This window comes from Solanum stenotomum, chromosome 10 (assembly GCF_019186545.1).
Source record: "Solanum stenotomum isolate F172 chromosome 10, ASM1918654v1, whole genome shotgun sequence".
NCBI lineage: Eukaryota > Viridiplantae > Streptophyta > Magnoliopsida > Solanales > Solanaceae > Solanum > Solanum stenotomum.
In genome coordinates, this window is record NC_064291.1 from 49781565 (window position 1) to 49795724 (window position 14160).

The following is a 14160-nucleotide window of genomic DNA, read 5'->3' on the forward strand; positions in this document are numbered from 1 at the left end:
CTCATTTTTATTTTTGATTCTTAAGAAGATGTAAAGAAGAAGTAGCACTAATGTAAAACGATAAGGAGGGAGTACAATTATACTAGTATATTTTTTATTTAACATTATTCAAATAATGTATTTTCAGTTGGCCCTAAATTCGAACTACAGTTATGGTACAACAAAAATTTAAGGGAGATACATAATGAATTTTAGGATATGAAATCAAATGGCCTAGAGGTGGCAAAATATAACCCAACCCATTCAATTTGCCCAATTCGTGTAAGTTCAGGATGATCAATAACCCACCCATTCGTTAGCTTAATCCATTTCAACCCAACTCATTTCAATCTATTAAAAGTTGAATTGATATGTAACTTGAATTAACTTCATAAAAAATCTTGTCAAAATATTTTTAAAATACTTATTTTTCAAGTTGATATGTTATATATATCCATAATAATAAAGAAGAAGAATTTTTTTAAGGTACTACAATAGTTTAAATGAAAAAAAAAACAATTAAATTTTAGTAAAATTGGATCAGGTTGGGTCTTGAACCATAATGTAACTCATTACTTAACCAATAGTTTAGCAAATTTGAATTGAATTAGGTCTTGACTCTATTATTGTCTCATCCCATTATGACCATCTAAATTTTACTCAACCAGCCCGATTGCCAGATTGAAGCAAATTATGATTTTTGGGTACTTTTTGTTGTAAAATGTTAATTTTGTTCAAACAAATGATGCTTTTGGTGATTCAATTATACTGCATAATCTGCTTGCGCCATCTAATTTTTCATCTAGTGTATGCGCCAAAGCTGTGTTTCCAATATTAATTGTGGTCTGCAACAAATACCTAATGTTGTGCAAATTCTAACTTAAATTAAACCACCAGAATGAAGATACGTTTTCAGAAAACAGATCCACCATGTTTATAGATTTAAAATAGCAAAAGCAATAACAATAACATCAAGAAAGTCAAACAATGAATTAAAATGATTTTGATGAAGTATAAAAAAGACAGGATAAAATTCAATTAATTCTTCCAAAAACAAAAGTACTCATCCATCCTACAAATAACAGTAGTAAAACTAGTCTTCTCCCATTATGATGTCTGAGAATCAAAATTTACAAACAAAGCAAAGGTGAAAACAACTTTTCTGGCTTAAGTAACTCATGTCCTCATCTACTTCTCAGAAGAGTTTGGTCCCCTCTTCTTACCAAAGCCAACAACTGCAAGAAAATATTAGCATAAGAAGCTAAGTTTGAATGTTTTTTGGATAAAGAGAAAAAAACTATCAATTAGACTTTGTTTATTTATAGAACTACAATAGATATACTGTAAAGATCTAAGTTGCACAGACTCTTCACTTTCAATGACGCACCTATATTGGATTCTCCAAAAATACATTAGTTTTGAAGAATCCAACACACACCCAAGGACATTTTTGAAGAGTCCGAGCAAACATAGTGCACAGAGAAATATGACTACTCAAATAAATTACTTAGAATTGACAATCAGAAAGCTAGTCTAGAATGCTACTTAGTAGCAAAGATGCAGGGATAACTAACGCATATTGGGGAGGTTACGGATATAGTTTAATATCATCAGAACATTCATACACCATCACATACAAGTATAAATAATATACTCAAGTACATGCACCACTCAGTGTGCATTATCCATAAGCAATTTGATCATGCACACATTTAAAGTCTCTGAGCATCATTGTGCATGTCTACAGTTGTTAGCAATTGCCTTAGAACAAGTTAACTACTTGTTTCTTTAATAGAAAAGTAAGAAAGATCATTTACTTTAGAAAAAGGGCATACAAACTCAAGTTAGTTAACCCAATGAGCTACTATATCAAGATCTGACAATCCCTAATCTACACTATAATGCTTAATAGCAAGGATTCAAGATTCTGAAGAAAAACTGAATTATTAGGTAGGTACTAGATATAGTAAAGTTTCACGAGAAAATTCAAATGCCAAGCAAAAACAGTTTAATCAGAACAGCACAATATTGTATTCTCACTAATGTATATAGATTACAACAGAGATACATACACACACATATACTCTATGTATCATTCATGACTACACAGCAAGTAAACAGTTATGTTCTATGTTACCCATAATTCTGGACCTTTGCCAAATGCATATTCATTTACAAGTGCAAAGGGATAATACCATAGAAACAACAATTTTAAGCTAGTGGGTATTGCGCATCAATGAAACTACTACTACTTGGAGACAAAAAGATTCAGACTTTAACAATGCGTATTCTTTCTACTAACATTACAGAAGTAAGGCAGTAAACATGAACAAAGTGAAGTAAGTAAAAGAAAGAAAAAAGCGTACCAGCAGTGACGAATCTGCGATTGTATTGCATACGCTTGTGTGCACGTCCTCTGGGTTTCTTTTTCTTATCCTGCTTCGCAACCTTGGGTGTTTGCCCTCTAACCTTACCAGCACGAGCAAGCGATCCGTGAACCTTACCTACAATTAACAAATCAATACGCATTCAACAACAATTCTACTTGCCAACTAGTTGATGGAGCTCATCAATTGATCTCGTTTCATTTTAATTTGTCCTTATTCTAAATAAATTGACAACGAAGACTGTATTCAAGAGTCGCCGGAGCTTACCCATGGTTGATTTCTGAGACGCCGGTGCGAAGGTTAGTATTCAAGGGTTAGGGTTTTGGGGAAATTAAGATGAATTTATAGGAAGATGGTAAGCCGTTCAACTGTACTGGGCTTTGGTGAGAAAAAACCTGGGCCATATCAAGAAAATCAAAATGATGGCCCAAAATAAGTAGCCCAATTAAATTTGATTCTATTGAATATTGAGTATAGTTAATTCATGATACTTTGTTTTGTTCTAAATTTGCAATTTTCCTCTTTTTCTATGTTCACAAGTAGGGTGTGCACTATTTGGATTAAACTGAAAAATCAAACTAAATTGAACCGAATTATAATTTGGATTGGTTTTTTGATTTATAATTTATTTTGTTTCGGATTAAGAAAAATAAAAATCGAAAAAACTGAATTATATATATAAACTACTTTCGTCATTTTTTAGTTATTGTCTTTCATTATGTTTTAATTTATATTTTATGTTTGGACATCTATAATTGATATACTTTTAAGTATTGTGTTTTACATTTTACTTGTGATTATTAGAAAGTATATTTAAGAGATTTAATATTATTAATTCTCATATATATATATATATATATTCAAATTGCAAATATAACTTTGATTATATGTTTCTAATTATTGACATAACTGAATAACCAAACCAAAAAATCAAATCGAAAAGAGAAAAACCAAACCAAACCATATTTATTTTGGTTTGGATTGAGTTACACTTTTTCAAAATAAAAAACCGAATAGTAGAAAACCAAATTGAAAAATCAAATGCACACCCCTATTTACAAGTTTTAAACTTCTATACTTCATTGATTTTGACAAATTACTTTATCGTATATAAAACAATCTGGGGTTTGTAATCATGATATGGATACATATTATATCCAAGAATACAATATTGATTATTGTAATCTTAAGGTTTTGGTCGACTAATCTGAATTTGTGTTGGGTGAGACAATTAAGGAGTAAAACACTCCTATGAAGAAGTACTCTCTCAAGTTTAGAACTTGAGGCTTGTGGTTAATGATGTAGGCAATTCGACTAATTTGAATTTGCGACTTCTTGTTAGGGGATAAATTGCATATAGTAAAATAATTAAGTATGATACTAACACCTCCTACATTATTTATGTTAACATAGATTTTGTGTTCCTTGACTAGGATATTTAATCTCAATTTCTAACTCCATCACTAATAATAGATGAATCTAACTTGTTGAAGTAGTAATAAGAATAATCAAACGCTATGTTTTCTTTTTTTGTTTTGATGCATGCATCAAATCAATATGTGCAATAATATGTATCTTCTACATCAAAATTTATCACTTAACTATAATTAGAGTTGTTCATAGCGTATATAACAAGTGTATCATTGATTATATTAGTTAAAATTACTAAGCAAAATGAAGATCAGTATTATATAAATCTTCCAATGAAATAACCAAATTCAATGAATATTTTGACATCATTTTATTGAATTTGATATGATTATGATTTCTGAAACACATTAGGTAACACCATTATGCTGCCTATGACGATTTCAATGAATGTTTGACACCATATAATTGAGTTTGATCTGATCTATGCAATCACGAATTACAAACACCAACATGCTGTCTATGACAAGCTAAGGTCCATGAGATAGGTCTAGGAAGGATCAAGTTAAACGGGGCACTTGTTTAATTGCTTGGTTAAGAAATAAATTGTGCCGTTGTTATTAGCTATAACTTTTGACAAGATCGCAAAGCACTCAATCCCAACAAAGTAAATTGTTGTTCATGATACATACCACTTGATGAGATATGAATTCAGCAATCAAAGAGGAGGAACTGGGGATCTAAATTGAATGAGTAGAGTACCTTGAGTAGGACTAACATAGAAGATACAATAACTTAGCAGTGTAGAGGAAATGATAAAAAGAATAAAATTCTATAGGTTTAGATTTCTTCTAAATTAACTACATCATGTCAAACTGTCCAGGCTACTGCACATCTTTGGAAGTCCATCAACAACTTGTGCAAACTATACAAAACTATTGCCTTCCAACTGAACCAATAAGTATACCCACCACCCACCTGCTAACAATCACCAACACGAACATTTTACGCTCCAACAACAGCATTTTGGACATGCACACGAACATTTTGGGCACGTAAATGAACATTTTGGGCATGCACATGAACATTCTGAGCACGCGCATGAACATTTTGGTAACATGCATGAACATCCGAGGCAACTAGGTTTCCAACATACCGAGAATTTGGGTTTCCATTTAGGGCATTTGGGCCAATAGCAACATTTTGCGCAGCTCACTTTTGAGCAATTTAGACAATTAGGTAGTCTGCATTTGACTTGACAACAGCAGTTGGTAGAAATGGTGGTGTCTGATCTCTTGGGCAGACGTAACGTTTGTTTGATCTTTTTCAGCCTGATTTCAGTGGTCATGCACTCCATTTCTTGGATAAACCTGCAAAGGTGGCGGATGTAATCCGGGTAAAGTTCCAAGTTGCAGTGGCCGCCTCCTTTGATCCATAAGGGCTCATATGGATCCCTCGACATTTTCCAAAGTCCATTACCGTGTAGCCAATTGACCACATCATCCTCTGTGCCCTGCAAATTATATTAGTAGGAAGCCATTAAGTTGATGCACCGATAGCAAAGGGAAAAAAAATAGATTATCCACCTAGTGCTTCCCCTCCTCTCCTTCATACTCTACACGACCAATAAAGTATAAAATGGTATGTCCACCAAGTGTTTCCTTTCATCTCCTTCATATTCTAGCTGAACGTAAAACATGTGTGGAGAGTTTATTCCTTAGGTCATAAGTAATTAAAAGGCAAATGTGGTGAGGATTGCAAATATCAATTATTTTACACAAATGTCATGTATAGCACTGTTGGAATTTAGAATTAAGCTATCAAGCATAATATGCTCCAGTATAGTCGGGCACTTTTTCTTAAGGAACTAGATATCATCTATTCATACTTATCATGGAACACATACTCCAAAATCTAAATTAAAATTGACAAACACCTTCTCAATGTTGTTAGCCTTTTTACATGCTACAACGTTGGTTTTCAACATTGGGAAGCACTGGGGGCCTTGGCAAGTCACAATTCAGGCTGAATTAGCAGCTTTTGACGTGACAATGGTTTATCGTTTATAAGCTGTATGAAGGATTTATCCTTCATTAGCTATACATCATTTACAAAGCATGCCCTACCATATCAGTCATTTGTTGCATCACTAAGGAGCAATCAAAGTCGATTCAGTTTAGCACCTGTTAATTCCAGCCTCCTCCATCAAGTTGGATAGAAAACACCTCAAGGAATAAAACAATCAGCTTGATAACGGGCCATTTACTTAATCAGACTTAGACACTAAATTGACAACCCAATGTAAGCTGTAAACTGTTCTGGCATGTTATTAATAATCAGACAATGTAGGATTAAATGTTCTTACTATAAACAAACAACGCTGGTGTTATCTTCTGTTGAGACTTTAGAGATCTTTTTGGTATGTGCCACCTATACCAATGAATTGTGTATATCTTAATTGAATAAAATGTGTCAGGACCTAAACTATTTGAATAGATATTCGGGTAATCAACTTGGATTGAAGCAATCTGGGAATTGCTCATCTATATTTAACTACAAGCCTTCAACAACCCAAACAGGAAACTGGTGTTTCTTAGTAGGTACTCCATTGACATCAAATTTCCTTTCGAGAAAGACAGGTAGATTGTTGCTAATGCAAAACCACAGCTTCTATCTTTGATATCTTTTTTTTTTTTTGATAACCGAGAAATCCGTCTGTGACCAGTCCTTTGGACCAATCACAGCCTTCTAAACTCGGTGGATAATGGGCCCGCCCCTCTACCCTACTCCACTTAAATACCGGGCTTCGCTTTGCATGGTGTGGGACTTGAACCTGCGACCTAAGCCACGCATCCTCCACCTTTTGCCACTCGAGCTAGGCCTTGGGGGCTCTATCTTTGATAGCTTAGAAACCACTTGTTGCATAACCACCTCATCGAGGATTTATATCAGGTCCAACAAGGACTAAGCATTTATCTTTATCTTCTTTCATTTTCAAATTCCTGTATTATTGTGGTAGTATGTACAAGAAGACAGGATTCACACAAGAAAAAACAAATCAAATCACAGTTGGGGTCGGAAAACAGAGGTAGATGGGCTAATATTCAAAAGAAGCTACACAACTGCTGAAGGAGATGATGCATTAGACTAAATTCAACATAATGGGATCACCAGTTAATGCCAACTCGTCTTGCCGGTCTCACAAAAGTTCTATAGAACTTGCCCTTTATTTTAGCAGGTACCTTCGCAAAACACATCTGTAGCACTCCCTCAGTTTTAATCATCTTAAATTAGTAAAATGAGTTACATTTTCACCTATCATATCATTCGCCATTTCGCCAGGAGATATGATCTCAAATCTCTTAGGCAAATAGAAATCTACAGTGTAACGGCAGAGAATGGACAAACTTAACCACATGGCATGTGTCTAATCATAGAGAAAATGCAAGCAACTCAGCTAAAAGACTCCAAAACTCCTGTATGAAACTCTAGATCTATCAGCTTTTAAATTTTCCCAGTAATTGAATATCAAGCATCTAAAGAATCCAGTCTCAAAAACCACCTATCAAATGCCACACGTGCTTCAGACACACATTAGATGAAGCTGCAAAAACGCATAGCTCCCTGGAAGCAGTACTGCTAATGCAACTACGAATCCAAACAAAAGTTAGCTAATAACAAGAAACAGATATTTGATGATTCACATGCCCCTTTCTTATTCTGTATCATGCAAGACCTCTTCATAGTATTTTGAACCCAAGAGTGCTTTGTAACTCCTTTCGTTTTTATAGATGTGGTGTCAGGGGCAGCTTGCATGCACCTCGAAATAATGCTTCTGATATCCCCTCTTTTCAAATGGCCAATTAGATAAAACATGCCTCATTGCTCTGTTGATCCTTTATTTGTCAATAATAACAAAGGTTACTTCTGGACTACCTTGGGTGCACCTTGACTATTTCACCGGGTACTTCTTTTTTAAAAACAGTTAACTATCTATTCCACCGGGTATTTACTACCTCCCATCAACACAAATATCGAGTAGCTCTACCATTTAGTGTTGTCTTTGTTGGATTTGAACCTGGCTCTCCCATTATTTTCACCAACTTAATTGACCACCAAGCCATCCCTTTGGTGCCTAATAACCACTAGATTATACCCTTGGCTGCTTATTGCTCCACTGATCTTTTGTTTTAATAGGTTATTGCTCTACTGGTCTTAAGGGTGTGTCCGGTATGAAGGAAAATGTTTGATCCGTAAGTAAAAATTATTATCTCTAAAGCATTTGTATATAATCTAAAGAAATGCTATGGGAGGTNAGGGTGTGGGGTGGGGTGGGTGGGCATGAGGGCTATAGGGGTGGGATGAAGATGAGGTGTGTTGGAAGGTGGAGAGGACACAATCAATGTGGAATGCCACTTGTGGGACTTGTTTTTCTTTACTTCCGCTAAGTAAGTCATTTTCCTCACTTTAAGGAACGTGTTTTCCCTGGAGAAAATGTTCTCCAAAAAAATTGATCAACGGAACATGGAAAAATTGGAAAACCAGATACAACCCAAGTCATTATCAAAAGTTAGATGGGAACCATAAATAAGCAAAGAGCCCTGAGAAGAGGATCTAGGTTGTCTTAAGCTCCAAGGTTCAGCATGAGATTCTAGGAGTTGTTTTTTCATAGAATCATGAAGGGACCAGAACTGAGTAAACTCGGGACAAAAATACTTACAGCACCTTGTGCAAAAGGATGCACATTATTTGTTGATGAAACATTGAATTTAACTGTCAAACTCCATCAGTTCACTATTCCATAAAATACTATGCATTCAAAATATATATAATATGCATTTTATTTCTTAGTTGAGAGAAGTAAATATCCGACTGCCAAACAAGGTTTGGCTAGTGACATGCCATACTGACTCCACAACTAATGAGATAAAAGTATAAGATCAGACAATGTACTTTAACAATGTTGTTTAATATCATTCTTAGGTCCCCTCACTCTCCCATCCCCATCAACCAAAACAATAGCAAGGTCATTAGCAGTTCAATATTTAAATGACAAACATAAATTTCCATAACAAAACAAAATCTCCTTTCCAAACTCAAACCTTCTTAATTTATTTTTGACACTGTTACACATTATACATAGAAGCGGAGCTAGGATTTTGAGTTTATGGGTTCTGGAAAACGCAGTTTACGGGGTTATTGAAAATTAATAAAAACATACATACTAAGTGGATTTTGAACACAAATACAAGGTTTGAGTCAAAGCTACTGGGTGATGCCAAACCCATAGGTGAAGCTCTAGCTCTGCCCCAGATTATACAACAAATAGACTCTTACCATATAGAGGCAGCAACAAGGGATCCAAAAGGTTTCATGCCAAAGGGACATTTCCACAAGACATCACATATGGATATCATGCTTAAAAGGAAAAGGAAGTGATTCCTATATGTCGGGTTGTCTACATGGCAGATAGGATTCTTAAGTTGAAAAAAAATAATAGAAGTTCATTTATTAAGTTGTCTACTCTATATTAGATAATTTAATCTTGTTCAAACTTCAATCATTTTCCAATGAAAGTTCAATTTCCTTATCAAGTAAACACTGCATAAGAAATTTGAATCTAAATGTAGATGTAAAGAATAACTTACATGTATAACAAGCACAGGGCTTTTCACCTTCTGAATCTTGTTTAAATTCTGCACATGAACATAGCTGTTAGATGCTTAAGATGGTCACAAGAAATTACATAAATCAATCTATACAAGGTATTCAAATTGATCCCCTAATAGACTACTCAGGCCATTCGCAAATTAAGTGGTATAAATTTCAATATCATTATAAGATTCACATGAAGTGCAGCAAAATCAGCCCAAAACTGTTGACTGCAAGTCTGCAACTATTCTCTAACATTCCCGGGAAAGCAAATAACTTTCCCCTCTTCATAGGTCTACATCTTTAAATTATTTGGGTGCTTTATCAAATAAGATGAGGTACTTGTACGTTGTTCGGACCCTTTAAAACTGTTGATGGATGAGTGTCGGATTCTCCAAAAGTAATGTATTTTTGGAGGATCCGACATAGATGCGACATCATTTTGGGAAAGTCTGAGCAACATAACTTGTACCCATGCAGTACCAGCACTGAAGCACAAGAGTCGGTGAAAGTAATTTGGGTATCTTGAAGCAAAGGAAACAACCATAATTTATTCTTTCACGCTGAAACTAAAGATAGAGAGCATTGCCAGAGCTATCTCTGTTACGTTCCTCAATAATGCTCCAGGATTTATTTATCAGTCAAATACGACAAGTCAGTTAACTGAATAATACTTGACAAAGAAGGTAAAAGACAACAAAAAGTTAATTGTGATTTCCTTGAAGACTGTTAGTTACCTTATAAATGTCAAAGCAAAAAGTGAAGTTTGCATGGCAAAGCACACGAAGGCCAGAAAGAATGCCACTGTGCAGAACCACACCTCTCAAACGTGGTAATTTAGCCGCCAAATGTAATGTTGGGCCACTTCCAACAGATTGTCCATAGAGAATCAAATCTTCCTGGCTAATTCCATACTCTGTCTGAAGGCAGTCATACACCGCTTCTATGTCCGCATATGTATCAAATTCGCTTGGCTAGATTATGGGGAAAAAAAAAAGGGAGATGTTACTTGCCAGCAAAATTCAAAACTCGCTCCCACGTCCTTAAATTCTTGCTTAACAATTAAAGGGCATACCTTTCCTGTAGATGCTCCATAGCCAGAATAGTCATATCTGCATAGTAATTGAGACGGATTAAGAAAAGAGTTAAAATTCAGAAGGATAACTTTTTTAGAGTAGCGAACAGCCGAACAGCACAACTTATTCCGAAACTGGTCAAAGTATAATAACCTATTTATTGCAACATGAGAATGTACTGTAAAACATGAGTTGGGTATTGAACAAATTGGCAATTTCATAAACAAAAATGTTCAAGAAAATGACATTAAATCAAGGATGAAAAATGATTCCTCTTTGGTTAGTCGGGAACACACCTGTCTGATATCATGTCAAGAAATGGAACTTGAGCCTCAACCCCACGCTAGCTCATTAGGGAAGTATTGCCCAAGTCCATTTAAGGACACAACTAGCCCATTCCCCAACCAATGCGGAACTCCAACACATACAAATTAAGGCTTCATAAGATTACTGGTCACAATAAAGTCAAACTCACAAAAACAAATTTACTGCACTCTCATTGCGTCCCTAATATGCAGCAGCTCAACACGTCTGTCAAACTCACTGAAGAGGACTTGTCCTATGGACACGGTATGTATATTGGAAGAAAACACATGATAGAGCAAGATCAAAGGCAAGTCTCAGAATTAAGGGCAATGTTTTATTATTCCCTCTACAAAGTAGGGACCCATGTCTCTATCCAACCCCACAAGTGAAACCCCATTTCACTTTTACATTTCATTCTGTAGATGAATAGCTAGTGAAATCTATCACACTACATACAAGGACAAAGAAAATAAAAAACTTGTAACCGTTGGAAAAAGACTAGTGATTTGTGACAACAATGAAAATTCACAAGGCAATGCTTTTACTTTTTCCAATTCTCAGTAAAAAGAAAGAAAGATGAAAACTCACTGTCAAAACACAACAAAAGTTTACAGATCAAAAGGCACTGATGAGGAGAAAATAAATCAGAGAACCTCCAAGAAACAATAGAAGTTCAAAGGTCCATTAAACCATGAAAATTTTCACTGAAAACCATGAGATCAACATGGTAGTAACTGGCAATATGAAGGTGAAAGAACAATAAAAATTAAGTAAATCTCTACAGAAAATATGAAAAAAGCTTAAATCTTTTTTCCAGCTACAGAAAATGGGCTAAAAAGTGACCTTTACCAACCCATGAGAGAGAAATAGCAACCTAGGTACATGGCAAAAAGGGGAGAGGAGATAAAGACCCATATCTCACCCCCAAACCCCAAACACAAAGAAAATAAAAATTCTTGATTTTTTTTTACCAAGATTTACCATTTCAAGCTCAGATTTTTACAAATCACCATAAAAATCAACCTCAAAACATTAAACAGAGAAACAAGTATCTCCACACAAGATTCTTCTAACACACATGCCCTACATAAGATTCTAAAAAACCCCAAAATCTAACATCATTTTTTTTTAAATAGCAAAAGGTTGAGATAACAAAAAAATGGAAGGAAAGAGAAGCAGACCCCATAAGGTTGACTCTGAGATTAGCTTTAAGCTGAACAAACAAGTCATATAGCTGTCCCAGATCAGCAGCATTGCCATGTGAGTAAAGCACAGTAAGTTTAGCATATGGATTTTTCAAGTAAAAAGCTACAATCTTGTTGCCCCTTTTGGTGTCAACCAAGAGCACATCAAGAGAAAGATCATCAGCAGCACCAGAAATAGGCATAGAAGATGTAGTAGAAACAGCAACAAGTCTTCCATCATCCTTTTTCTTGACTTGGTATGTAGCTGGTGATGGAGGAAAAAAAGCAAATTTTGCTGCCAACTGAGATATACAACAACCCATTACGAGTTGAATGGTCTCTACAGACCCAACTCATGAATGCATGTGAGCAAAATGAACAGAAAAAGGGTAAATAGGGGTTCTTGAATTTAGTTGAAATTAAAGATTTTTATGGGGTAGGTTGAAAAAATGGTGAATTTTGTTTGGTTCTTTGAAGGGGAAAAAGGGAAAATAAGTGGGTAAAAGAGGGAAGTGAGTTTTCCAAGAGTTTGGACTGTATGTTTGGCTAAATAAATGTAAAAGATGATATCATTTTTACATATATTTTGTTGGTATTCACTACACATTAAAAAAACACAAGGAAAAAAAACAGGGTATTCTTGAAATGACTGTATGGACTGTGTGTGTGACTGTGTACTGCTATGGAAAACTGAAGAGTTTTGAGGGATTTTGGCTGAGAGAGAGGAGAGCAAGTATGTGTTGTTGTGCTTGAGACTCTGCTTTTCATTTGGAAGCACAAGAGGCAATCCAAAAAGAAAAGAAAGGTGAATTTTTTAAAGAGAAGTATTGAAATCACTCTACACTCGGCGCGGGGGCAAATTATTAGTTTTATGTTCAAATTATTATCAAGCATAAAAATATGTTTTTACTTGATTAATTGAATTTAAATACAACTCTAACCTTATAACATGAGTGAAAAACACTCCTAAATTCTCCTCAAGTTTAATAGTGTTTTCAATATTTTTCTCGATTTTTTTTATTAAGAGACTCATGCTCTTACAAGAATTTGAGACTACTTGCTATGTCATATTGCAAATTGACAGTGCATCTAAGTTTAGTTAATCAAGTACTTTTAAGATTGTCAATAGTTCAAAAATGTAACTAATAATTTGTGTCAAGTTCAAAGATATTTTCCATACTTCTCTATATTTGTAAAATATATAGTCTAATATAAAAATATATTAATAGCCTAATTTATAATATTATATTGGATTAAAGCATTATATATAAATTATAAGGTATCAACCTTATTGTACTAATAGTATATAAAAGGTGTTTATTATAACAAGCTAAATCAATAACAAACTCAAATTATGATCTATGTCGCCTGGGGGCTGGAGGGGATATTGGACCTCAGGCGGAGTAGTGTTCATCCAAATTCATTCAGATAAAAAATTACACAATATATATAAGATAATTTTATATATATATATATAGATCATGAATTTCTTGATCATAAAAGTAAAAGTCGACTAGTTATTTAACAGTTTCAGCATTAAACTTAAGATTTTAAGTTCAAATCTCATGTATTATAGTTTTATTTTTTAAATTCCCTCGATCAAAATTTTAGATTTATTTTATTATATATAGCATAAATATTTTCTTTCAATAGATATAATGCGTAATTATTATTCTTTTTGCAAAGGGTCTTTTCTTTGGGTGTGTGGGGGGGGGGGGGTATGAGCAAGTGCGGGTCAGCAAATGGGACTTAAAATTTTAATATTTTTATCATTATGAGTATTGTTTTAAATGGGATTTAAAATTAAGTTTGAAGGACTTATTAATTGAAGTGTGTCAGATTAACCAATGTGGGTTGACAATTCATACAGTCGAGCAGTAATATGGGTGGGTAGGTTATATTTTTAATTAAAAGACAATTACTGTAATATAATTTTAAACAAAATTTCATATTGTAATATGAGTAATATTTTAGAATTTCATTTGTAGAAATTAAAATTTTAATAAAGTGGTTGTTTTTAAATTATAAAAACTTAAACATGCTTAGCAATTTTTTAAATGTTTTCTAGCTGATATGGTGACAATAGTTAATTGTGTCAATGTGTAATTCATTATAAATATTATTTTTATTATATGATATTTTAAAGAAATTAATGCATAAGATCTATACATAGAACATATGAGATCAAGTGATTAGCTCAAATAAAAT

The 14160-nt window shown here is 34.1% G+C and overlaps 2 protein-coding genes across 2 annotated transcripts; both read right to left on the reverse strand.

Annotated features, from left to right (window-relative positions):
- Nucleotides 1-967: 967 nt before the first annotated feature.
- On the reverse strand, nt 968-2718 carry LOC125841503 (40S ribosomal protein S30). The gene is made up of 3 exons (XM_049520654.1): nt 2634-2718; nt 2346-2483; nt 968-1214 (listed from the first exon to the last, which is right to left on the reverse strand). The coding sequence occupies exons 1-3, from the start codon at nt 2635-2637 to the stop codon at nt 1168-1170; spliced, it is 189 nt and encodes a 62-aa protein (XP_049376611.1). The 5' UTR covers nt 2638-2718; the 3' UTR covers nt 968-1167.
- Nucleotides 2719-4455: 1737 nt separating this feature from the next.
- On the reverse strand, nt 4456-12716 carry LOC125842582 (uncharacterized). Its single transcript, XM_049521890.1, has 5 exons — nt 11950-12716; nt 10462-10498; nt 10124-10360; nt 9383-9430; nt 4456-5247 (listed from the first exon to the last, which is right to left on the reverse strand). Exons 1-5 carry the CDS (start codon nt 12273-12275, stop codon nt 4723-4725), a joined length of 1173 nt encoding a protein of 390 aa, XP_049377847.1. The 5' UTR covers nt 12276-12716; the 3' UTR covers nt 4456-4722.
- Between the last annotated feature and the right edge of the window lie 1444 nt (nt 12717-14160).

Excerpts from the sequence above, each read along its gene's own strand:
- LOC125841503 (XM_049520654.1), bottom strand. Across the intron at positions 1,215-2,345 it reads TCGCAGATTCGTCACTGCTG|TTGTTGGCTTTGGTAAGAAG; the intron begins GTACGCTTTTTT and ends ATTTTCTTGCAG.
- LOC125842582 (XM_049521890.1), bottom strand. The coding sequence starts at position 12,275 with ATGGGTTGTTGTATATCTCAGTTGGCAGCAAAATTTGCTTTTTTTCCT. Across the intron at positions 9,431-10,123 it reads TTTGCTTTGACATTTATAAG|AATTTAAACAAGATTCAGAA; the intron begins GTAACTAACAGT and ends GTTCATGTGCAG. Across the intron at positions 5,248-9,382 it reads GCCCTGTGCTTGTTATACAT|GGCACAGAGGATGATGTGGT; the intron begins GTAAGTTATTCT and ends TATAATTTGCAG.